Below are 27,856 nucleotides of genomic sequence, written 5' to 3'. Positions count from 1 at the left end.
TCATGAGCCAAGGAAACGTGTGGGAGGCAAATTGACCTTGAAGAAATTCAAGAGTCAAGTGGTGAAGGAACCTCAAACCCTAGCAATCAACCTGAGGAGGAAACTCTTGTTGATCCGACTGACGAGTCTGTACCTCTGAGGCGTTCCACGAGAGTTAGGAATGCACCTAAGCATTACTATGGTTTCCATATTACTTCGGAAGGTGATACACTTATCAGCGATAGTACATTGGTAAATCTGGATGAACCTAACAGCTACACGGAATCCATGGCAGGCCCTGAGGCTGCTAAATGGAAGGAGGCTATGGACAGCGAGATACAGTCCATGTATGACAATCAAGTTTGGAACTTGGTTGACAATGTACCAGGTCGTAAGACAGTCGGGTGCAAATGGATCTTCAAGAAGAAGACCGACATGGATGGTAATGTACACACTTATAAGGCGCGATTGGTTGCAAAGTGCTTTTCTTAAACTCCGGGAGTTAATTATGATGAGACCTTTTCACCAGTAGCAAATATTAAGTCTATTAGGGTTATGTTAGTCATTGCTGCATTTCATGACTATGAAATATGGCAAATGGATCTCAAAACCACTTTCCTTAATGGGAAGCTGGCTGAGGATGTTTACATGAGTCAACTAGAGGGTTTTGTCAGCATAGAGTACCCTAATAGAGTGTGTAAGTTTGAGAAACCCATCTATGGATTGAAACAAGCACCTCGCAGATGGAATCTTTGTTTCGATGAGAAAGTCAAAGAGTTTGGCTTTTCGAGAAGTGAATATGAGTCTTGTGTATATGCTAGAGCTAGTGGGAGTATAGTTAGCTTCTTGGTGATGTATGTGGATGACATACTGCTCATAGGAAATGACATCCCAACCTTGCAGGAGGTGAAGTCCTGGCTTGCGAAGTGTTTTGCTATGAAGGACCTTGGAGAGGATGCCTATATCCTAGGGATAAGGATATTAAGAGACAGGAGTAAAAGACTAATTGGACTTAGTCAGAGTACCTACTTGGACAAGGTGTTGAAAAGGTTTAACATGCAGAATTCCAAGAAAGGAGAATTACCGATCCAAAGCAATGCCAAACTGAGCAAAGCTCAGAGCCCGAGTACAGAGGCTGAGATAGATGAGATGAGTCGATTACCATATGCTTCCGATGTTGGCTCGATCATGTATGCTATAATTTTTACCCGTCCTGATGTGGCCTTCGCTTTGAGCATGGTCAGCATATATAAGGGGAACCCTGGCAAGGCTCACTGGACTGCAGTAAAGAATATTCTCAAGTACCTGCGGAGGACTAAGGATTGGATCCTTACCCTTGGTGGGAATGATGACTTGAGAGTAGTAGGGTATAGTGATGCAAGCTTTCAGACTGATAGGGATAACTTTTGCTCTCAGTCGGGTTGGGTATTTACTCTAAATGGAGGGGCAATCACTTGGAAGAGTTCCAAGTAGGAGACGGTAGTTGATTCGACCTGTGAATCAGAGTACATAGCAGCGAGTGAAGCGGCAAAGGAGACAATATGGCTGAAGAACTTCATCGGAGAACTTGGAGTTGTACCAGCTATTAAGGAGCCTATGGAGATTTTTTGTGACAGCAATAGTGCGGTTGCCTTAGCCAAGGAACCGAGAGATCATGGCAGATCCAGACACATTGACAGAAAATATCACTTCATAATACATAAAATAGAAGAAGGGCTCCTCGTGGCAAAGAGGGTATCATCAGAAGAGAATCCTATAGATCCCCTTACGAAGGGACTGACTAGGGTTAAACATTTACAGCATGCGAGGCGTATCGGGCTGAAGGATGATATTAGTTTTACAGATTAGATAGCTATTTCTGAAACTTGTAAAATGTAATCGACATTTGATGATGAATAAAAGGTGTGTTTATTTATGAGTAAGGTGTTACTGTCTTTTGTCAATTATTTACTATTGTTTCAGCTTTGCATGTTTTGACTTCCAGAATAAATTACTTTATTCAAACTTCCACAGTCGGTCATACGTCGGGAGTAGGTATGAATTAAGACTGTCATGAATTGGGCTTGTAGATGACTAAAGGTGTTTTGCCATAGCAATGGTTGCTACAACATTCATGAGTGCTCATAAGTTCTTAGTATTGGAATAAACCCAAGCTCACTTGCATCACTTCATGGAATTTATCTCGAGTGATCGTGAGACGGTAATATCATATAAGTCTTCAAACCTAGAGATATGGGTTTTTGCCTATGAGTTGGTTGTGCATTGATTGCACGAAAATGCATCAGTAACTTGATGTTATAAAACGTGCCTTTATGTATAATTCAACAAGTAGTAGAACAAGTATATGAGTCGAAGTTTATCTGTTCCTTCTAATCCTTGGAGGTTTAGAAGCGATATCTGGGCCCCTCGATGATTTTGTTTTGACCTATGTATCGGGCCCGGTCAGAACCTAATTGATGTGTTCAATTTAGTTCTATGTCAAACAAATCGGAAATCGGGAAACAAACTGCTGTACAATAAGTACGACGTTGTTCCATGTATTTGTCCGGCTGATATCTTGTGAACAGAGGATTATATGATCACTTATCTAAAATGGCGCTTCATAGTTCAACAGAGTTTTAAGAGCTCCGATTGCCGGTTGGTTCCTGAAGTTATATAGGAAAATATAGTTATTAGACTTATCCAAGTGGGAGACTGTTGGATAAGGTGTCTAAGTCCATAACTTTATTTGGTATATACTTGACCCGACCCGGCATGGTCCATTTGTGTTGCACTTCACCCAAACTATTTGTATGGTTAAACCTTTGAGAATTGTATGTTTATGATTTGTTAATATATTATAAGTTATAATATATTAATATGAAATCATATTATTTAATTAGTATTGATCATAAATTAATTTATAATTAATTTGGTGATAAAAAATGTGACTAATTAAATATGGGCTCTTGTATTTATATAAGTGTGGGCTAATACTCATTTGAAATGGGCTTGGCATGCATAGGAGTCCATGGATAGTCCATGGATCTTTTAACCCATGGATCCTTGGAAAGGAAGAGTCATGGGTATTAGGGTTTACATGGATGTAACTGTAACGCCCGTAGATTCGGGCTAGTCAATTTAGAGACGATAAGCGTAAAAAATGACTTTTTAATAGCAGATTATTTAGAATGAATAATCTTAACCAAGTCATAGTATATGTTACAAGGGTTCCGTACATATAAAGAACGCCGAAATCCGAGTTATAACGAAGAAGTTATGGCCCGTCGAAGTTTTACGGCAAAACCGGCACGGCACCGGGAGACGTAAATAGTGAATTTACGATAGAAGACTTTTTAGCCTTAGTAATCTAAACAAAAGTTGTAGTATACGTTAAACCGATAACATACAAAAAAAGAACGTCAAAATCTGACTTCGTATGAGGAAGTTATGATTTTTCTAAGATTTGGCATAGTAGTGCACAACCCGAAATTCGAATTTTAGATCGATCGATTTTTGGCCAATGCAACCTAAATGAGAATTAAAGATCTCATTAATAGTAGCACAACGGTAAAAAGACAGACGAAAACGGACGTCGGATGAAGAAGTTATGAATTTTTAACGGACTTTTCCTGTCCCGGCCTGTTAAAAATATAACTTTAAAAATAAAGTCAAACTTAGCCAACGGAGTCTAAATGAAAGTTGTAGAGTACGTCTCCACCTACGTGTGGATATAAAGAGCGTCAAAAATGGAGTTCGTATGAACAAATTACAAATTATAATAGCATATTTACTTATTAAAATAAAGTATAAATCATATATACGTACACATATATATACATATGTATATATCATTAGAAAGGTATCGACGATGCGATCATTATAAGACTAGTGTTGAGTACTTTCGACATTAGTTTAGTACAATTATTATTAAATCTATTTAAAATAGTATTACAAAGGGGTGTTTAGTCATTTATATACCTATAAGGTCATTAAGTAACTATGGAGGTTAGTTTTTGAAAATTCAATTACTATAAATAAGAGCCTTGGGCTCTCATATTTCTTGCACCATTCTCTTGATTCAAGAGTCTTTCTCTTCTTATCCCCCGAGCATTTCGGTCCCTCGTGATTCTACTTCTCTTTCTGTAGTTTTAGTATAGTAAGGTGAGCGCTGAAGCGCTGCACGAATCTTTCCTAGAAAGATTCAGCGACGAAGTTCTGCCCCTGCAGAGCCCGACTCCTAGCTTAAAACCCCTTGTAAGTAAGTTATGCTTACCCTATTTTAATATAACTTATATTTAAAATTAGTATTGTTATTATGAACTTATAATAAATATTTGGGCTATTATTATGACTTATATAAGTGTTGTTATAATATCTTTTTAACTACTCGCGGTACGGGGAATCTGGTTTAAAGGGCCACATAGGGTTGTTGGATTTCAGAAGTGCTATATGCCAAAATGGTCCTGCCCTCCGGTGTTTTATGTCTGGCCCCTGTCTGTATATAGTGGTTGGAAAATATTGTTTAAACGTTTATATAATAATAATAATAATAATAATAATAATAATAATAATAATAAGACTAATAATTAGTCACGGTAAATATTAGACTAAAATCTAGTGGTAATAATACTAGGTTTCGTCGAAGGAAATTATTTTTAAGAAGTGAAGCGCTGTCTGAGTTCGGAATCACCACCTTAACAAGTGAGTGCATAGTTACTTTCATCTTACACATAGATATGAAGTATTTAATATAAATTACGTGCTATGTGTGCATATTATATGTGTTCTTGATATCTATGATGGATGAACGATTTATACAGGTTTTAAATGATTTAAACTGTATATGTATTTTATATCTACGAAAATGTTGGGTAAAACATGGGTAGATGAAATAGTTGATGTGTGATAAAATGATGAGAGGCCTCAATGTTTAAGATGATCTAGCCATCTAGCGGAGTATAGATGACGACCACGGACTATTCTAGACAGTCCAGTGGAACGCTAGCAGGCTCGTAACTTGTAGGTGTTTTTGAACTACGTATTCACTAGGTATTTTTGAACTAAGTGTTCACCAGATGTTTTGAACTAAGTGTTCACCAGATGTTTTGAACTAAGTGTTCACCAGATGTACCCTATTATATAAACCCTGGTGACTATGAGACTTAGTGCATGTTGTATAAACCCTGGCGACTATGAGACTTAGTGCCTAAACCCTGGCGACTATGCGAATTAGTGCCTGCTGAGTAAACCCTGACAACGATGGGTTTCGTTTCGATTCCTTAGGATGATCCTGAGGAATGAATGAACGAGGAATAGCTAATTCTTAGGGTAGATCCTTAAGAGTAAATAAGATAATGGGGATGGGTAATTGGGTTAATTTTTTGATGTTTAACATAATAATTATATTATTGTGGGTTGAAAACCCTGTGTACTCACCAGGTTTCCCAACCTGACCCACTCAAGCTTATTTGTATCACAGGTGTCGATATGAAGTTACATTACACTGAGAGATTAAAGAGATGTAGATCACTAGTGTAAATAAATGTAAGTTCTGTTTATGCTTATGTTTCTGTATTGACGATGACATCCCAAATGTTTTAAAATGAATAAAATACATTTCTTAGGAAATGCTTTGATAACGTATTTATCATGTTTTTCTGGAAACAAATTCCGCAACACTTTTATTAAAAAGGGTACTCTGATTTTTATAAAGCATAAACAAAATCGGTCTTTTTTGGCCGTGAAAATGGGGATGTCACAGTAACCCTAATTCCCCACACTATATAAAGGAGCTTATGATGCTTGAAATGGCACTAAGTGTGTGGGTAAGAAAGGTGGCCGATTTCTACAAGCAAACATACACTCTCATAGTTTTTCCAAAGTTTGTGGTGATTTGGGACTTCCATTTGAGGCATCCACATTATTGGTGCTTGCCTCTCAAACTCCAAGGAATCAACTCACTATTGAAAGGTATGTAATTCTTCAAGCTTTTATGTTTAAAGTACCCCATGCCATGTTAGATAGGTTATGAACCTTGGAAAAACAAATTTGCATGTATTCATAGTAAAACATAGATCCAAGGTTTCTAGGGTTGCATGTACACCATAGGAGTGTTAGGATGCTCAAAACCCATCAGGAGGATCTTGTTGTTAGTTCTTGTCATTTGGGATAGGAAGGGGAGTTCTGTACCATGTCCTCAGGATGGTCAGGGTAACTCGTAAGGAGGTCAGGATTCCTTCAGATGTTTTGTGGGTATGCCATCTTCTGTTTTCTTCCGGGTGTTAGCGGGAATTGGTATTGCTTTAGATACTGCTTGGGTTGGATAAGTTATATCTCGGATTTATTCTCTGATATTTTATGGTTTATCGAGGTTCGTTATATGCCATTCTTAATGCAGATCTGTGGATCTCGGTTCAGGAGTTGAGTATCGGGTTGGGATCTCGAGTTGGGTATTGCAAGTGTTTTGTGCTGGATTTTCGTGTAAGTGGATTGAGGGTTGGGGTATCTATATGCCAAGGGCATCAATCAAAGGGTTTAAGGGTAATGAATGGATTCATTTTGAAGGTAGACCAAACTCTTGTGATTGTTTCTTGGATTGGTTCTTTTGTGAGGGCATCAAGATAAGTCAAGACAATATTATTGATTTGGAACTCATATGTGGAGTAGCTTGTTATTCGGAGGAGATGTTAGGTCACTCGCAGTTGGGATTAAATAATCTCAGAGTAATAGATTTGATCATGTTACATAGCTCTCGTCTGAGTCTAACTGTTGCAGGGATAAATCTTCTACTCGAAGGATTATCTGAGCCTTCTGTCGAGTATAGGTGTTCTATAGCGGTATATGGTCAGTGGAATTGTTCCCTTGGAGGCAGCGATGTGATTAGGGATTGGAAGTATTTTGTTGGAATGAAACTCTATGAGGTTGGCATGGTATCGGTTCGATGTGAGAGGTCTGACAGGGAGTCAGACCATTGAGACTTTAGGTTTCAGAATTCAGGCAAGGTGGGATTGCTCTTATTCAAGATATTGAGGATTCGTTCTTCTTCGGGCTGGAAGGACTATTCTAAAGATTATTTGAATAGAATTGGATAGTCCATTGTAGGATCAGAATTGGAAGGTAGTATGGGCCCGTACTACTAGAAGTAGAGGATCCACACTCGAGTCAAAGAGAGCTGTGATGAAATTAAGAACCTTGAAAAGTTTGTGATCCCTTGATATATTCTGATGCTTATTCTGATGGTTTGTATGGTATATTTTCAGTATGGTGACTCTGCGGGGCAAACCTGTTGGCAGTTCTGGTGCTGGAGAGGGCTCAGGCTCAGGTTCTGGAGCCGGGAAGCTGGATAATCAGAGTAGGGAGTTCATCTCGTCTGAGATTACGTGTTGCATCTTGAGCAGATTTCTGTGATCTTTTGTACGGTTAATGAGGGAATTCTGGAGATTTTGGATGAACAGTTGACCTAATTTCGTTCTGAGAGGGTAGCCTTGGTGGGAGTGCATTCTTTGACCTTCAGGGAGTTTCGGGCAAATGGAGCTCCGGACTATCACGAGGCGAAGGACCTGATAGCGAGCAGGAGATGGTTAGTGGATGTAGCTAACGCCTTCCACACCAGCAGTTTCCCCGAGGGGGTAAAGTTCAGACTTGCTTACTGTATTCTGAAGGATTAGGGTACGAGATTGGTAGGAGGAGGTTGGGTGCTCATTTGGTGATGCTACGGTTGATTTGATGACCTGGGATGATTTTTTGACCAGGTTCAGGGATGAGTTTGCACCTGTGATTGAGATGAAACAGTTGGCACGAGAGTTTCAGGATCTCCGCCAGACTACTGAGACGGTGGTTGAGATCACTGTGATGTTCCTAGAGAGGGCACTTTTGGTTCCGCAGTATGTAGCGGATGAGGAGATGAAGAAAGCTAGGTATCATGAGATGTTGAGGAGTGATATTCGGCAGTTTGTGAGCCGATCAAGCTACAAGACGTTGGAGGATACGGTAGCGAGGGCTAGAGAAAGGGAGATTGATCTGGAGATGGATAAGAAGAGGAAGCCAGATTATCTGTCGAGTGTTGAGGGTTCGGGTAAGAGGCCCAAGGTTGTTGATGTCAGAGGCAAGGGCCAACAGGTTCATGGCTGTTATGGCAAGTGCGGCAGGACGCATAATGGGGCGTGCAGGGTAGGTCGTTCTGGCTGTTTCAAGTGCGGCCAGACAGTTCATATTAGCAGGGATTGCACTGCAACTACCACCAACACCCCGATATCTGATTTGATTTGCTTTCATTGCAATCAGAGGGGCCATAAGAAGGCCCATTGTCCGAGTTTGGTTACAGCAGGACTGGTGTCAACACTCGCTCCTGCAACTCTTCGGATTAATGACGGCCGCTAGGGCGGGGCATATGCACCTGTGGTGAAGAGCAGGGCTTTTCAGTTGACAGCCGAGGAGGCTCGTGAAGCTCCCGATGTGGTGATGTGTATGTATCTTCTCCTTATATCTTTATTTATATTGTTTTGTCTGCTTATATTTATGTGTTTTATTTTAGGATCGTTCCTCGTGAACGATATTTCTGCTTTGGTATTGTTCGATTCGGGGGCTACCAAATCCTTTGTATCGCTTGCGCTTAGCAAGAGGTTTACTGGAGCTCCGAGGGAGGCGGGGATGGGTATGGAGATTAGAGGTCGGGTATGGGGACGGGGATTGTAGTCTTCACAGAATATCCGCCCCCGTTTGCATCCCTAGTGCCATCCTGGGAAGCTAATTTAATTTAAATATTGTTTTTTGGGTTTTGTCGTTATATTCACCTTTTTAGGAACCTTGTTAATTGCTTGTTTCTTGTAAGTTTATTTGTTTTCCATTTGCATTTTCTATATCTTGGTACATACTTCTCTCATTATTAGACATTGTTATCATGTTTCTGCATCCTATTTTGTTATCCATTTTGTTATTGGGTTTTATACTTGTTTTATGGGACCAAGTGTTTAATATCTCTTTGGATTATATGCTTGGATTGTTAATATAATCATTTGGATCTGCCATGGGATCCCCAACAAGTGGTATCATAGCTTCTAGGTATTTTGTTGGAGTGTATCTAAGACTTTTATTATTTCTAGGGTTTGCTAATTTGTGATGCACGTCGAGTGTTCGCTCAAATTTATAACTCGTTTTAGAGTTATATTTTGGCTACCAGATTATCGTCATCATCATCCTCTATTCATTATAAAAAAATGGAGTAGGGATGGTGATTTTTGGTATATAAAATTAGAGATGATATAATGGACATTAAATGACTATGATTACTAGTGAGAAAGAACGTGATTGGCAAGATTTGTAAAGCAAAGACTGTAAGGGTATTTGGTATAATCTTAAGGAGCTTTATCTTAAAAGGTCACTAATTGACAAGCTAGGTTGAAGGCAACTAGTTTGAATCTTGATTAAAAGTTCTTAGCTATGCTACTGTTACTTTCTCTTCTTGATAGATATACAAGTTTCACTAGTAGTTTTGATGTATGGTTGTATAACCTGTAACGCCCGTGTTTCCTGCTAGATTAGTCATAATCTGTAATTACTTTGGTCAACTATTGTAATCTTTATATGAATGAATAAGAAATTATTAGTCATATTTTTTTGTGCTTATGTGTTTTATACGATATTTTATGTGAATTATAATAAAATCAATAATATTAAAATACGCGTCTAAAAAATTATTTAGGACAAATAATCTTAATCTAGTCGTAGTATACGTAGTAAGGATTTCGGTGATATAAGGAATGTTCGAATCCGACTTAGAACGATGAATTTATGCTTCTTCGAAGTTTCGCAATTAAAATGGAATGACTTTGGAGGATCTAAGAGTCCGAAAGTTAGTATAGTGCGAGCCGGAGTCTTGTCTGCAAACTTTTCGGACTTTTGGTAATGTAAATTAAATTACACTCTTCCTTATGTTAGTGTAATTTATATTTATAGTCATAGTCGTTGTTATGAATCTATAAATAAGGTTTATCAGTAATTCCATGTCGTTATACTGATTGATCTACTTACGGGAGAAGTGTCTAGAATGGTCATGTTGGCTTGGTTGTTGGATTTTAGAAAGGCTATACGCCGAAATGGTCTTTCCTTCCAACTTTCCTGCCTGGCTGATCCTTATTTGATATAACTCTTAATATTCATTGGGATTATTGAGGAATCAAAACCCGTAGGATAATAATCATGAAACTAGATTAAGACTTAGTATTATATACATCTAGGTCTTTTGGAAAAGGTGTAAGACGAAGCTCGGCCCGATTCACCAATCACCAGACACTCTGTCAGGTGAGTGAGTAGTTACTATCAAGGTGAGTGCGTAGTTACTATCAAGAACATAATACTAAATTAAAAGTATTAGTTATAAGCGACATTAAATGTTACATGTATTATCTGTGTTATGTACTACTTGTATAAATATGATAGTACTATTGGATTAGGAACTGTATTGGACACATATTGCCTTTAGCATAAGTCTGAATTAGTTATAATAAGACTTGTAAAAGGCGTTTAGTTCCCAATAAGTTGGACATTAGATAGGTCTCATTCTGGGGTAGAGTGTGAGATCATATAGCAAAGTGTCGTATTCTTCCTCTTTCTTGGATGACCAGAAATGGTGGGTCCAAATCAGACAATTGGAAAATATGTCTAGGTCATCGACCAGATTAGATGACAACATTTGACTATTCTAGGCGGTCTAGGAATTAGTTGCTATCATGGACTTATAACCAATGGATGTAGATAAAATAGGATACCATATTTATCAAATCTCTAAACATTGGTTGCCTTTACATGAATTACACTGGCCAAGGACTCCCCTAGCGGTGTAATCAATCAGTTGCTCAAACGATTCATCAGGTTGGGTGATTCCTCTGGATAAATGTTGCTTTAGGATTTGTGATGATCGGTTGGGTTCAGTAGTTGGTCTTATGTCAGATTATATATATATATATATATATATATATATATATATATATATATATATATATATATATATAATTTAACATCATTGTTTGCAGGAATGATATTATTATCATTAAAGTATTATGGGCTTGAAAATCCTATGCATCTCACCAGGTTTTCCCAAACCTGACCCACTCATTTTATGCATCACAGGTGGTGGATGTAAGGTTGTCGAAGTCTAGTTAGGATGATGAATGGAATAAAGAGATATGCCACTAATAAGTAGTTTCAGGACCTTTTAATATTTACGTTGTAATGTTTGTTTGGATATGAACAATGATATCCTCAAAGTTTTAAATAAATGAAATAATTTTTGTTACCTCAAAAATGTTTTTGTTTAACTGGGAATTTCCGCATCTTAATTTTATGAAGCGTAAAGTTCTAAAATATGGGGGATGTCACATAACCATTACATTATTTGATGTGAATATTGGCGACTTCAATGAGTATTTGAAGATGCATATGTGTGTATTTATTGATCATTCCCTCGATATTGGATGTAGTTAAGACTTGTATGTTGAATGGGTTATTGTGTGGCTTTGAATCAGGGATAAAAGAAAAAACTCATGATCTTTTGAATTTATAGGATCTCTCTAAGGGAACTTCATCGAAGAGGATTTTTATTTTTGTGAGGAATTGGTCTATTTGGTTAAGGATTGTTTGGAGCTATGCAAGAAGGTTTAGAGCAAGGATAAATCGATTGTTTCCGTTTATTATGTAGTTTTTGGGTGCACTTCTAGGTACTTTTGAACACATGATGTTTTGGGTACCGTTATAGCATTAAAAGCCTTGTATTTTCAATGGAAAACGTTTGGTTGATCGACAATTGTTTGTGTACTTTGGGTTTTGTAGTTGGGTGCCTTTGTATCAACTGAAAACTTTTTCCGTGTATTTTGTTTCATTGTTTCCTCGGTTATCATTTTTTTCTTCGGATATATTTTGCATGGCTTGTCTAGAAGTTTATTTGTATAATTTTGGGGACGAAAGTCCATTTGGTGCATGTTATTTATATTTGGGTACTTCTTTCAACGTTTTGGTTATGTTGGTGATGATAATAGATCAATTAGTAGTTGATTGAGGTTTATTTGTATTTGTTGAACCTAATTTATATTGTAACAAGAAATATTTGGGATATGGAGTTCCTCTCATCTTTCTTAATGGATGTATTTGATGTTATTTTTTCATCACAACACATTTAGGATCCATAGTATTTGGGATTGTTAGTTGCTTCTTATTATGGGATAAGTTATTGTTCGACAAACTATGGATGATGATATTGCTTTTGGTAGGTTAAATTTTATCATTTTGGATTTATGCATATTTAGTGTCTACTTTTAACTCCATACTTGACAGAAAAAAGTTGGATTCACGTGTTATCCGTGGATTAACTTGTTTAACAGGGAGGATGATTTTTCTTATTCATAGGTTTTCTTTTAAGGAGTGGTTGGTGATCTTGTGATTTCATTACTCATTTGTGTAGAGAAGTTGTTTGGGTTTTGGATGCTTGTTCTCTTTTCGCCTTCCAATTTCATTTGTTAGAGTAGATTATTTGTCCATCTTTCTTATCCGCCAAGGTGTATGTGTACTGTATAGAGATGTTTTGGGATTAATGTGGAGCATATTAGAGCATTTTTCATGTTGTTACTTCATGGAGTCGTGTGTATGTGATGCTTAGGAACAAAGTCTTTTGCTTTCTCGTATGTCGTATCAAATATTCCTGAGATTTCTTTGTAACATTTCATCTAATATTCAGTCGAAGTACTCAAATTGTTATATTTAATTGATATGTACCTTAATTCCTATTAACAAATCGTCATTGATTGATACATTCTAACATTTGGCTATAATGATTTGGTAACGAAAGGTATTTGGCTATTGGGCCATTTTTTCGAAAGAGATTTGGGTTGAATGGAATTCGAAGGAGACACATTTTGCTGTACATTCATGCTTGGTTTGATATTAAACAACTTAGTTTCATTATGTATGTTATTTATTTGGGTTTGACTACTTTGGGACATAATGCAAGTTTTTTTTAGGTGACGGCCATGTCGAAGCTCGGGATGACATTTGTGATATTTGAATTTTGGACATGAGCTTATTCAAATTTGTGGGGATTACTTTTAAGGTTACTTTGAATTTCCTTATTCTTTTAGGTTGTGGGTACTTTTGTACCATTTGTAGTTTTGTGATACGCTCATTATCCATACACAACCATGTGAGAGTCGACAAAAATTCAGTTATTTATTCTTCGGGGTTGTGGGTGCAGTGGTATCAAGCTTGAGTGTTGTTCATAATGCAATAATTCATATGCAAAATTGTTCGAGATTTTAAGAAATCATCAGAAGAATTTTGAACAATTCAAAACCGCCACATGTTGGCCACTTGTTTGGTACTTCAAGTATCAATTATTTGAGTTTTGTGAATCAAACCATATTCACCACTTTATGGCCATAGTCACTTGGTCACTGCTTGAAGTTTTGATTTTTAATTGAAATGTTAATTCTTTTACTGAAATGACCACTTTGTATGATCACCCGAAGTAGTGGCTAAGTAGTCATTTTCTCCCAATGAGTTTTCTTTAAATACTCATTTTATGACTAGTTTTTCCTAATTTCTTTCTTGCGATTTTTTGAAGACAAAAGGTTTTTTTTTCACTTGTAAGTGATTTGTAACGCCAGTTTGATTATTGCTTAATACTACAGTTTGATTATTGCTTGATACTACATGTCATTTGTTTCTTCTTGTGAATGTACACCATCTCCCTAATGGTGAAAGCACGTTAATTTCTAGTGTAACGTTACTTTGTTTGTCATTTATATTAGCTATATCTTGATATTTGTTTTTCTCAATATTAGACATAGTTATTATATTTCTGCATCCTAGTTTGTTATGAGATTTTGTTGTTGGATTTCATACTTATTTACGAGACAAAGTGTTTGATATCTCTTTGGAATATGTTTGGATTGCCCTATCCAATAGAAGCTAATATGTGTTGGAAATTATAGTGGAAATTGCAAGTTGGCAAGTTTCATCTATCTCACATTGGTGGGGGAAGAAACTTTTAGTGGGTTTATATGCCTAATCCCTTGATAGGCCTTCAAAGGCTTTAGTGGATCAAGGAATGGGCCAAGACCACACGCGAGCCTAGCCGACGCCGCGAGTGCGCGATTTAGGCGCACGACGCATCGGTCGCTGGGAGCTTTTATTTTTGACGAGTTCGGGTCAATCCGGTTTGGCCGATCCGGTCAAATGGTTGACCGCCGTTGACTTCGTGGAGGACAAGTCGGGATATTCTAGAAGGATCAGGAAACGACTTGCTTGGAGAGCAAGCCGTCGCCCTAGGGTTTCTGGGGCCGGTCTATGGGGGCCTGTTTCATGCCTTCTAGGGTTTCAATACCTATAAATACAGCTCCATAGGATCCGTATTTACTACTCACAAAAAAATCGAAGCTCTCTCTCACTCTCTGCGTTTTTTCTTCTGGTTTCCGAGTATTCGCTTTATGTTTGTCAATTTCCAGTGCTGTTGGAAGATCGATAGATCTGCATTAAATCATGGGGTTTTACTCTGTTGCTTACATCCAGTAGAAGCGAAGTAAAAACCTTTAAGGACAGGAGTCCGATTCGTGCAGTTGTTTCAAGTTCAAGATCAACCGTCAACAGGTCGGTTTTACTTTTCTGTCTTGCATTTAATTTCGTCCAACAACAGGACCGTCTTCTTCTTCCTTTCTTATAATCAGATCTAATCGTGAAGGATTAATCTGGTTTTGGATGAAACTTGGTAAATATAATAATAAAAATTGGATTTGTTATTCACAACTAAGTGACATATAATTCTCAATATTATTTATCGGTTTCCTTGCGTGTCTATTAGTTTGATTTACAACAATCTTAAAGGTTTTTATATTTTATTGTGATACATCAACAGACTAATGGACACTACTGCTAGCCTCCACTTCATGAACCAAGAGTTTGCGAAACTTGACCAATTCGATGGTCAGAACTACACCCGTTGGGCCGAAAAGGTCAAGTTCATGCTTAATGTTTTGAAGCTCTCTTTTGTGTTGGACCAAAATCTGGCACCAATTCCTGCTAATCCAATTCCCGAGCAGGGGAAAACTGTGGACCCAATGGTCATCGCAGAACTGGAAAAGCAAAGGACTCTTCGTAGAGAGTCTGAGGAACTGTGTGTGGGTCACATCAAGAACTCACTATCTGATCGGCTCTATGATCTTTACGCGCCGGTCAAAGATCCAAGAGAGCTATGGAATGCGTTGGAACTTAAGTACAAGGCACATGAGGAAGGTACTAACAAGTACCTTGTGTCTAAGTACCTAGAGTTTCAAATGGCTGATGACAAATCAATCATGGAGCAAGTGCATGAACTCCAAGTCATGGACAACAAGTTGAACGCACTCTCCATCTCTATTCCAGAACTCTTTTAGGTTGGTGCGATCATCGCAAAACTGCCACCCTCGTGGAAAGATTTCTCTAAGAGAATGATGCATAAGTATGAGGACTACTCCTTGTATGATCTGATGAAACACCTCCGCATTGAGGAGGAAACTCGCATCAGGGACAAGCTTGGTAAAGTCGGATCGAGTGTGCATCATGTGTCAGCTGGGGGTTCTAGTCACAAAGGCAAGTCTAGGGGACAGAACAAGAAGAACTTCGGACCCAAGAAACAAAGCTTCAAGAAACCGGGTCATCAGAATCCTAACTCAAAGCCAAAGAGGGCCGGACCTTGACACGTCTGCGGAGAGATTGGGCACTATGCGAGAGAATGCAAAGATCGCAAATCAGGACCGGTTGCACATGCAGTCGAGAAGGTTACTGACATGGTGGCAAGTGTGAACCTTGGAGAGATTTTCATGATCTCCTCTCTTACTCGAGCAATCTGTGCTCGAGGATGGTTCGTGGACACTGGAGCCACTATGCATGTTTGTGGGCAACGAGAGAGCTTTCGTACCTACCGCCCAATGCCACATGGGACGGTTGTCGTCTGTGCTGATGGCCATAGAGCTGAAGTTCTAGGAAGAGGTGATGTTCGGTTGAAGTTCACACGTGGTGAATGGGTAACTCTTCGAGATGTTCTTCATGTTCCTACTATCTCGAAGGGGTTGGTTTTTGCGGACAAGTTTGACAAGGGTGGGTTCAAGATGGTGCTTGACAGAGGCAAAATTGCGATCACTAAAGGCAGAAGATATGTTGGGAGGGCGAACAATAGTTCAGGGATGTATCGCTTGTGCCTTAGTGATGAGGGTAATATGAGTGGTCCTAGTGTTGAGAGTGGTGTTTCTAGTGTTGCTAGTGTGTCAAGTGTTGGTAATGATGTAGCTGATGGATTGGTTGCTAATGTGAATGAAGTGAACTTTTCTGGTTATTTTGTTTGTTCAATTTCTTTATGGCATAAACGTTTAGCTCACACTAATGTTAAAAACATTGAAAAAATGCAAACTAAAGGAATGTTAAAATATGACACAAAAGATTTTGAAAAATGTGTAAAATCAAAGTTCACTAAGAAACCATTTCCATCAGTTAAGAGAAACACATCGTTGCTTGAGTTGATTCATTCTGATATATGTGAATTAAATGGAATCCTTACTCGAGGAGGAAAAAGGTATTTCATCACATTCTGTGATGACTTCAGTCGATATCTACATGTTTATTTGCTGAGATCAAAAGATGAAGCTTTTGATGCATTTAAATGGTATAAGGCTGAGGTCGAAAATCAACTTGAAAGACACATCAAAATTCTTCGCTCGGATAGAGGCAGAGAATATGTCAACCAAGAGTTTAAAACATTCTGCGAAGAGAATGGAATCAAACATGAGAGAACTTCACCATACACTCCCCAACAGAATGGTTTGGCTGAAAGAAAGAACCGAACCCTTTGTGATATGGTCAACAGTATGTTGAACCAATCGGGTCAACCAAATAATTTGTGGGGGGAAGCACTATTGACTGCTTGCTATGTTCATAATAGGATCACTAGTCGTGCGATTCCTACAAGCCCTTATGAGTTGTGGAAAGGTAGAAAGCCTAACCTAGACTATTTGAAAGTGTGGGGGTGTGTTGCTTATTATCGGACTCCCGATCCTAAGCGAACCAAATTGGGAGCACGAGCTAATAAGAGTATATTCATTGGGTATGCTCAAAATAGCAAGGCTTACCGGTTGTTGGATATTGATTCGGGTGTTGTTGTGGAATCCAAAGATGTGGAATTCTTTGAGGACAAGTTTTCTAGGGATGAAGAAAACTCTAGTCATACAACACCTACAAGTACTTCTCGAGAAATACTCCCACCTCCTCCTATTGTGGAGGAACCAAGGAGAAGTACTAGGGCTAGAATAGAGAAAAGTTTTGGAGATGATTTCTATTCTTATTTTGTCGAAGGAACGCAAAAGAAAGTGACGAAAGAGGTCATCTTTTCCATTAACTTGGATGATGATCCTAAGACTTTTACTGAAGCTATAACGTCTCGAGATGCTCCTTTGTGGAAGGAAGCCATAAATGACGAAATGGATTCAATTATGGGTAATGGAACTTGGGAGTTAGATGATCTACCCAAGGGGAGAAGACCCATAGGATCCAAATGGATATTCAAGAGGAAATATCATCCAGATGGATCCATATCCACCTATAAAGCGAGATTGGTTGCAAAGGGCTATCGGCAGCGAGAAGGGATCGATTATTTTGAGACATATGCCCCAGTTGCTAGGATTAGTTCAATTAGAACTCTCATAGCAATATCAGCCTTGAAAGGATTGTACATTCATCAAATGGATGTGAAGACAGCCTTTCTGAATGGTTATCTCAAGGAATAGATTTACTTGGAGCAACCTGAAGGTTTCGTGATACTTGGACAAGAAAACAAAGTGTGTAGACTTGTTAAATCCTTGTATGGGTTGAAGCAAGCTCCCAAACAGTGGCATGAGAGATTTGACACCACTGTGACTGCCTTAGGTTTTCAGCACAACAGTGATGACAGATGTATTTATTCCAAATATACATCCGATTACATAGTAGTTATATGTCTTTATGTTGATGATATGCTGATCATTGGCACTCACCTAGAAGGTATTCTTGAGACGAAGAAATATCTATCCTCAAACTTTAAGATGAAAGATCTTGGAGAAGTTGATACAATTCTTGGTATCAAGGTGAAAAGGACAGGTGGTCAGATTTCTGTGAGTCAATCTCATTACATAGAGAAAATTCTGACAAAGTTTCAACATTTGAACATTAAAGAATTCAACACTCCTTTTGATTCAAGTGTGAAACTAAAGGTGAATTCTGGTCGAGCAGTGGCTCAACTAGAATATGCTAGTGCAGTTGGAAGCATGATGTATGCTACTCACTGCACACGACCTAATATCGCATTCGCTGTAAGCAAATTGAGTCAGTATACTGTTAATCCAGGGACGGAGCACTGGAAGGCAGTGGGTAGAGTACTAGGATACCTGAAAAGGACAAGTACTTTTGAGTTGACATATTCGTCATCTAATGGAGTACTTGAAGGTTATTTCGATGCCAGCTGGATTGATCACACTAGTGATTGAAAATCAACAAGTGGTTGGGTTTATACTCTAGCTGGTGGTGCTATTTCTTGGGCGAGCAAGAAACAGACATGCATAGCTCATTCAACTATGGAAGCAGAGCTAATTGCCTTAGCAGCATCGAGCAAAGAGGCAGAGTGGATTCGAGATCTACTTATGAATATTCGTCTGTGGGATACTCCAATGCCTTCAATACCCATGTATTGTGACAGTGAGGCCACACTTTCTAAAGTATATAATGTGGTATACAATGGGAAGTCTAGACATGTAGGTCTGCGACACAATTTTGTGAGACAACTAATTGAAAGTGGTACCATCAAGGTTGTTTATGTCAAGACAAGTAGGAACTTGGCAGATCCGTTTACCAAACCTCTGACGAGAGATTTGGTTACATCTACCACGAGAGTCATGGGTCTAAAACCACAACAGAATCGTTTAGTGATGGAAACCCAAATTGACATTAGTGCTCCTAATTTTCAAGTTTAAAAGGTAACAACGAAGTCACTAACGATAGAAGGTACTATCATTAATGATAGATCCATGTGAGGTAGGATAGTACGTCGTTGCTGAGAACGAGGTTGAGTTACTACTCTTAACAAAGTTTTGGAGACATCTAAGAAACGAAGATGTTGTAAAACTTTGCATATATGATCTAGAGGTGGTGCCGCCTCATGTGAAGATTAGTGGTTTATCTTCTAAAGGGTCATGAAAAGGGTTTATAGCGCATGGCCATATTGGCGCTCAGGGAGAACACAAAGATGACTTGTGATGTGTGGGCGTAAACCGGAGAGGTCATTAAGGTTCATGGTTTAAACCTATAAGGATACCATTGAATCGGTCTCTTCTTGTTTGTTCTCATTAAACTAGGGTTTAATCTTCGTGACACCCAAGTGACATCATCTGTCTGAGTGAAAGGAAACTTTCCAACTTGGTGGGGGATTGTTGGAAATTATAGTGGAAATTGCAAGTTGGCAAGTTTCCTCTATCCCACATTGGTGGGGGAAGAAACTTTTAGTGGGTTTATATGCCTAATCCCTTGATAGGCCTTCAAAGGCTTTAGTGGATCAAGGAATGAGCCAAGCCCACGCGCGCGCCTAGTCTAGCCTAGCACTAGCCGACGCCGCGAGTGCGCGAAATGGTGCGATTTAGGCACACTTTGCACGACGCATAGGTCGCTGGGAGCTGAGGAGCTTTTATTTTTGACGAGTTTGGGTCAAGCCATTTTGACCGATCCAGCCTATCCGGTCAAATGGTTGACCGCCGTTGACTTCGTGGAGGACAAGTCGGGATATTCTAGAAGGATCAGGAAACGACTTGCTTGGAGAGCAAGCCGTCGCCCTAGGGTTTCTGGGGCCGGCCTATGGGGGCCTGTTTCATGCCTTCTAGGGTTTCAATACCTATAAATACAACACCCTAGGAGCCGTATTTACTACTCACAAAAAAATCGAAGCTCTCTCTCACTCTCTGCGTTTTTTCTTCTGGTTTCCGAGTATTCGCTTTGTGTTTGTCGATTTCCAGTGTTGTTGGAAGATCGATAGATCTGCATTAAATCCTGGGGTTTTACTCTGTTGCTTACAGCCAGTAGAAGCGAAGTAAAAACCTTTAAGGACAGGAGTCCGATCCGTGCAGTTGTTTAAAGTTCAATATCAACCGTCAACAGGTCGGTTTTACTTTTCTGTCTTGCAATTAATTTCGTCCAACAACAGGACAGTCTTCTTCTTCCTTTCTTATAATCAGATCTAATCGTGAAGGATTAATCTGGTTTTGGACGAAACTTGGTAAATATAATAATAATAATTGGATTTGTTATTCGCAACTAACTGACATATAATTCTCAATATTATTTGTCGGTTTCCTTGCGTGTCTATTAGTTTGATTTACAACAATATGATCTTAGGTTCAAACTCATCTATCATTTTTTTATTTTTATTTTTTGATAATAACATCATGGTTTACCTCTTTTATGTTGGTAGTAGTGGTTATGACCGATTGTTGGCCACACACGATCAAGAATTTTACCCCTTTGATAACAATAAATCACTATAACCCTTATTTAGAGTGTAGATCAAAAACAATAAATCACTAAATCCATAAAACCATTTTGGTTAATGCACAAGTGGTGGGGCACCAATGGTTGCACGTTGTTTTCAAGTAACCATCTTTAAATACTAAATGCATACAAATATACAATAATGTCCGAGAATGAATCATTTAAAAACGTCAACAAAAAACTATAAAATTAGAACAATGATCCAATTGTTAGGGCAAACCCTCTCTATGCACCCACCAACCGTTGTTGACATCTAAGCAATGAATTTAAGATTCACGACTCTTCAATCGTTTCTAAGACGATAATTAATCTATCGTGACTGAGTCTTTTATTATTAGTTGTTCTTATTATCCATTAAAACCCATCATGATAACATAATACTACGTAACCCACTTTTAAAGTTATTGAGTACCCATCTTTGAGAAGGGACATATAAAATAACGTACATAAAACAATCCTTCTAAAAATCTCAACAAAAGCTATCATCCTTGCTAGGTGGTATATGTATGGATCAAGCATATGAGTCCCATATATGTGTAATTCGGTAGATTGGTGTATTCACCCCTTTAATTAGATGGTGCATTTTATTTTCCTGTTTAAAACTCTAATGTTGTATCCCCTTTGCCCTTCTAGCTACTTCCCTCTCTTTATAAAATATTTGTTGATTCCAAAAAAGAAAACTATCATACTAGAAAGATCGGATTACTATTATTATTATTATTATCATTATTATTATTATTATTATTATTATTATTTATTTTTCGTGCATAGACATCGGGCTAGATTGTCAAGGCAAACCTTAATTTGTGTACTGCACTCACCAACTATTGCCAACTCTAAGCAATGAATTTAAGTCGATAATCAATCTTTAATTATTAAGCCGATCTCGTTTATTCATTAAAACCATGATTATAACACAATTTTAGGTAACTCGCATATTTATAAGTAATCACGTATTAGAAAGAAAAAAATTTAATATGATATAACACAAGATAACAAGGAACAAATATTAAAAGTCATAACCAATACAAGCAACCAAACCTAACTACCATTTTGTCTAAATAAACAATAATAAATAAATATTTAAATAATAAAACAAAATGCCTCCAAAACATAAATAATAACCAACTAAACGACACCATCAAGGCATCAAAGCTCATAATTTTCCTCCTAATATCCCGTAGGAAATTTGCAGCTGCCGAATCCTGTAAAAAATATATTCTTGTTAGACTAAAATATGTAAAACCTAAATTATTTTACTAATTATTATGTTAATAATGAGATTTTGTAACCTTAAATATTTATAAAATTCTAAAATTAAATCAAGTAATACAAGATAAAGAGAGAATCTAGGATACATACGAGGAGGTTGAGAGACCACGTACGCCGCACCCCCAAAATCGCACGATCCACTCACACGTGTCTGCTTTTGGTAATAGCTGTTGAACGCATATGAAGCATGAGCTTCAAGTGTGCTAGGATTATAACACGTGGCACCAGACTGAATCGGACGGCAATCAGCACCACCTTCCCCACAAGCATAATCTAACGCAGCTTGTAACTTCTCATCCCCGACATTCCCGTTCGCTACACACCACGTCTGCCCTACTGTATTCGCCGCCGATACATCGCCGGAGCTAGGCGCCGGAGCCTCCACCACCGGCACCTGTGACTTGCTACCGTTACTCGCTGCCGCCGACGGCAAATCCGCCAAAGCTTGCCTGCTCAACGGCACATTATACACTTTTTCCTCATTCGGAAAAAATAAACCGTAATTCCGTTCGGAAGTAGGGCCGGTTTTTTGATCTTCGTTGAAAAGAGCAAACAGGTAAACAACGAGAGGATCGTTTGGTCTCAACGGAGTTCCACCGCCGGTGAGTACTCGGCGTACCAGGTTACCGTTGTATTGAGCAGCATTGTCTTCTCCGGCGCCAGGTTCGTTAGAATCTCCTTTTGAAGGCCACCCAGTTTCTGAAACAACTATTTTCACATCGTTGAATTGTAATGCATCCATGGCGGCGTACACTGCGTCGAGTTGTGCTTCAAGAAGCGTTTTGTAAGTGATTCCGGTTTTTGGATCCTTCACGCCATTGTTGTCACGTAACAAAGCGTAATCTAATGAAATCGTATCGGTGTTTGCTCCATATGCGAAAAACGGGTAGGCGTTCACCATGAGATACGATCCGGTTTTTTTGAGGAAGCTAAGCATTGGTTTGATCACCGGTTCTAGCAGATCCGGTTTGAATGAACCTGAAGAGGAAGGGTAAGAGGTGGCTAAAGCGCTGAGCGCAATCGGAGAAGACACGTTGATGGAAATTTTGTTTTTCTGAAGTGAAGCGTAAACGTTTTTCATGGCGGGAACAAGGAAATCGGTGGTGTTGTTTGGATCAACGAATACTTCATTACCGACGGCGATTGCTTCGATGAGGGTGGAAGGGTGGTAGGGAAGGATATTGGATTGGACCCAATTGTCAGTGAAGGCTTGGTTAGCTGCGGCGGAGGAGAGTAGTTGATTGGGAAGGGCGACGGTGACGGCGATGTTGGAACCGGAAAGTGCTTTGAGGACGGTGGAGTCGGTGTCATAGAGCTTGATATGGTCGATGGCGTTGGATTTGAGTAGTTGAACGACTTTGGTTGGGTCAGGGAGGTTATCTGCAATGCGGCCGTAGTTGACACCGATCATGCCGGTGGAGGCGGAGAATGCGACGCCGGAGAAGAGGTGGAGGAGTAGGAGGAGAGTGTTAATCGTGGAGGAAGCCATTGTTGGATGGAGGATGGAAGTTGAAGGTCGATTGGGTCTAGTATTTATAAGTGTCAGAGTGGTGGGGTAAAATGGTGGGTAATGTGGTGGGTAAAAGGGTGGAGTGGGTAAGTTCGTGGGTCATTCTAATTTTCTCTTTAAGTATTAAAAATGTTTAGATTTTTATTTTCATATTCTTCCAAAAATAAAAACCGAATAACATTATATATATCACATTATCAATGTTTATATGGTATTTAGATAATTAACAATCACAAGAAAAATAACCATAATTTATTTTGATAAGAGATCGAATAATTAAGTGCAGTAGAAAATACAGGGACCTTGTAAATTTTACAAGAAATGGTAAATTAGGAAAATCTATTTTACTATTTGATTATTATTATTATTATTATTGAAAGAGTTGATATGATGCTTATTTATTTCACCTTAAAGCTAGTATGAGAAAATCAAAAGTATAAATAGTTTATCTAAACATTGATATTGGATATTGTAATTCAAATCACAACTAGATTATTACCTTTAACGCGGAAAACATAAATTAAATACATATCATACTAATAGATGTCATTGTCTTAGGTGGAATTTTAATAAAAAATGTTAGATTCATTTTAGAGTTTTTGAACCAAACTTGTTAAATAAAAATATTTAATATTTATATTTGAGCAATTTGATTTTTTAATACAATAATTTTTAATATAAATGATCCACATGATCTTTGTTTTATCACAACATGATGCGACTCATTGATTAAAACATGTTGTATAGTAGCTTTATCAATTGATTTTGGTCGGTGTACCAATCTCTATGGAGGCTCATATGACTCTTTTCATATTGGTCATGTAAAACCAAAAGCAACAATAAGTTGTTATATGTACCAACAATGTTAAATTCTACAAAGAAATTCGATAAACAGTATAATTAAAGTGCATTGCTATAACCATAAACATCAAATTCAGACATTGTAATTTGGTCAATTTCTAAAGTATTTTTTTCTTATAAGAATTAAAATATGATTTTTCAGGCTACACCCTATCACATATACATATCTTTCGATCAAAAAAATTATTATAAAAAAAAAACATGTTATGAACAAAAATATATCATTAGTTTCATAATTTGCCAAAGGTTAACACTAATAAATAATAATGAACTTTCACAAATCTTGCATTTTGGTCACTGCATCCAACTAACAAATGAAATTCAATTTAGAGGATTGATTCAAGAAGTGCATCCATGACTTCTTGTAGCTGAATTTGGGGAAATGCTAAGACCTACTGAGATATGAGGGAATGGTCTGTGAGACTACGGTTGGTTTCTGGAGGGCAATACAAATTCAAAATCATTAGCACATATCTTTCCTACCTACTTCAATTATCAAATTTAGATCAAACTTATCACAAAAAAAAAAAAAAAAAAAAAAAAAAAAGAAACTCAGGTATGTAACCTAGCAATCAAACAACATATTTTTCATAGAAATAAATATCACAAATCCACAATTTACACTTTATATAATATTCTTAAATTATATCTTACCTTTTCATCTTTAATGGTCATTAACACCTCTTTCTGTTCTATTGTAGTGACACAAAATAACTATAGAGTACACATATGGCTAATCGTACCGACAACCATCAATGTTTTTTTTCTGAGAAATATTGATGTAAGTTTAAATTATATAATAAAAAAAGTAAAATGAAATATGAGGGTAAAAATAATCCAAAAACTATTTGACATAATGTATATTTCATAAATGAAAGTTAAGTATATAAACCCCATCTACTTGTTGGAGATAAAACTTATGAAGGAAAATCGTCATTTGCAGAGTAGAGGATGGAGGGCGGAGCGTTTCTACAATTAGCAGATGTGCTTTCTGGACTGGATTTGACAAGAAATCTTAACAATAAAGAAAATGTTATTTTTGTTGCTTTAAAATAGGATCATTGATGAAGATCCTAGTCGTAGTGAAGCAATTTGTGACGGAGGAACGTTATGAAATGATGCATAATGAAGTTGGTATAAATGTATATTCATTTATAGTAAAAGGAATAATAATATTTTGAATTTTTTTAAGGTGTAAGTTGTTAATCATAGTATGAACAAACCTCTATAATAAGATATTTTTTCCGCATTGAATAACAACTATCATACGAGTTTGTTTCTTATTTTCCAAATAGTCAGCAAACTGTTGTGCATACCCATCCCAGAGTGTTACATTTATTTTTTTGCTTCTACAAAAGCCAAAAATATAATAAATATACAGTATAAAATGACATTATAAAACAAAATTTGACACAAAATTTCGAAAAGTAAACATACTCTAGATCTTCCAAGCTCAAATTGACTCTCTTTGATAATTTATTTTTCTTGTTCATAAGGGTTTCCATTGGGAAGCATGTCACAACATCTCCAATAACATCTATTATATAAGATAAAAAATGGAAGATTAGTATAAAAGTTTCGTTATGGTGAGTGATGGTAAATAACAAAATATCGTTATATAGATCGTTAGATTGTAACATATAAACTAACCAATAGGTGTGTTCTCAATAAAAACACCATCCAAAATGGCGTTGAAGTTTGCAAAAGAGAATCCATAAAGTAATCCAGTCCACTGACTACATGGTGTAACTTTGGTTGTGATATAAATATTGATTTTGTTTTCATTATCAACATAACTATTTTCGTTTTGATTAATACCAAGTTGTGGATTTTGGATGTAGTAACAACCATCCTCATGAAACAAACTTTAAAATCTTTCAACCTATCTATTAGTAACCTCTGTCTCTATCTTCCTTCCCTAAATGTACAAAAAAAATCAGTTTATATATTGTTATATGTGGTTCGAATGAAATTGTAAGAAAATTCATAAAAAAATGTTATTACCTATTCATCAATGAGAACCATATTAGTTTTGTAAGTCTTTGTTGAAGATACATAAGCAAGATGTTTCATGAGACATATTATTCTTACTCTCATGGTAAATTGACTTTTTGAAACATCAAGTTGGTCTATGAAGGTAATGTTGCTTTGAGCCATGTTTCTGTTTGTGAAAAAACTAATGATTGTTAAACACATGTGACCCAACCAAGTAATTAATATGGACCGGGTAAAATAAGCAAAACAAGAACAATTCAAAATCATAGGATCGAAGTGAAAATATAGTTTTAGGGACGGAATTTATAACTTTTGACATAACTCAAGGACGTTGAATGTAATTTAGTCTAAAACACATGATGTAGAAAGTCTTTTGTATGTAATCAAAATCAAAATTATAAAAATAAAATAAAATTCTTATCATCTAAATATGAATGATATTATATATACTTTTAAAAAACCTCATTATGCAAACTTGACAATAAAGTAAGTATAAATAGTTTTTGTTGATGCTCATCAGAAAACATATCAAGCAGTAGAAGGGGGGGGGGGGGATCAGTGGTAGGGGTAGGGGTATTTCAGGTAAAGAGAATGTATACGTAGATGTTGTTCTGCGCTCATTCATCATGCAAATAAAATTCAATGTAGAGGAGTATTTTTTTATATGGTGTATAGAAATATACCAGTTCCATTCATTGATATATACCATTGTATTTGATTCATGATTACATTTGATAACCCTCACATATTAAGAACATCGATTACATAAGTTTCAGGAATGTTGCAAACAGAGGATATAACGTTGATTATACGCAGACTCGTAAACAAACATAGGTGAACACATTAAAAAATCGATATAAAGGATATAATTTTGTTTTTGTAACTAAATGAATGAAACTAATATGCTTAAAGTAGATTGATTAATTTTTTTTATGACCTCTCAACAGGAACACAGTAATAACAGGTAATAAGAACAAAGTAAATGCAAGAAATTGGAGAAGAAGAAGGAGAACAAAGTAAAGAAAGAATCTGACCGCTGAAGAAAACACTGTAAATCGTAGGACACAATCCAAAATCCTAAGAATAACAACTTCAATGTAATCGTATATATAGGGTGTTTTTGAATAAAAAAATCATTATCTTCCAAAAAAATTGGGATCCTAAGATATCATCTTGGAGATTTTCGGCTATTCATTTGGAAAAAAATGAAGATATCAGTTATACCGATTCAAAATTTTAAATTAATTGACTTGCTTATGTAATGAGTTTTAAAATCCAAACCAATATCTCAAATTGATTCATTTTATGTGGGATATATTGGGGGATAAATTATGAATAATATTGACCTTAATTTTGACACTAAGATATTTTGTTGATTTAATGGGATCTGATTAGATTTTATAGGTTAATAACTAAATTATTGATATGCTTATTTAATGAGTTTTTTCAAAAAAAAAAAAGAAGAAGAAGAAGAAGAAAAAAGAAAAAAAAAGTTAAACGGATTTGAATTTTAAAGCCAAAAGCTATAAATAAGGGAGTTAAATTAGGAACAATATTAATTGGAGAAAATGATATCTCGTATATAAATAGAATGATATGCTGATAACATAGTTGCTAAATTTAAAGATTCTATAATTATTAAAGATTCTATAATTAAATGTAATTGTGTTTGAATTT

The 27,856-nt window shown here is 36.9% G+C and overlaps 1 protein-coding gene across 1 annotated transcript; it reads right to left on the bottom strand.

Annotated features, from left to right (window-relative positions):
* Positions 1-21,497: 21,497 nt before the first annotated feature.
* LOC145138575 (glucan endo-1,3-beta-glucosidase 13-like) lies at positions 21,498-23,313 on the bottom strand. The gene is made up of 2 exons (XM_079072637.1): positions 21,904-23,313; positions 21,498-21,746 (listed from the first exon to the last, which is right to left on the bottom strand). Exons 1-2 carry the CDS (start codon positions 23,300-23,302, stop codon positions 21,712-21,714), a joined length of 1,434 nt encoding a protein of 477 aa, XP_078928763.1. The 5' UTR covers positions 23,303-23,313; the 3' UTR covers positions 21,498-21,711.
* Positions 23,314-27,856: the final 4,543 nt, after the last annotated feature.

Source organism: Lactuca virosa, chromosome 9 (genome assembly GCF_052849685.1).
Source record: "Lactuca virosa cultivar CGN04683 chromosome 9, Lactuca_virosa_CGN04683_v6, whole genome shotgun sequence".
Classification (NCBI taxonomy): domain Eukaryota; kingdom Viridiplantae; phylum Streptophyta; class Magnoliopsida; order Asterales; family Asteraceae; genus Lactuca; species Lactuca virosa.
Note: the sequence above shows the minus strand (reverse complement) of the source record. Positions and strands in the feature narration are given on the sequence as shown.

What these genes read in the sequence shown, in the direction of transcription:
- LOC145138575 (XM_079072637.1), bottom strand. Translation starts at nt 23,302, where the DNA reads ATGGCTTCCTCCACGATTAACACTCTCCTCCTACTCCTCCACCTCTTC. An exon ending in CGTGGTCTCTCAACCTCCTC is followed by an intron (nt 21,747 to 21,903) that starts GTATGTATCCTA and finishes TATTTTTTACAG; the next exon opens with GATTCGGCAGCTGCAAATTT.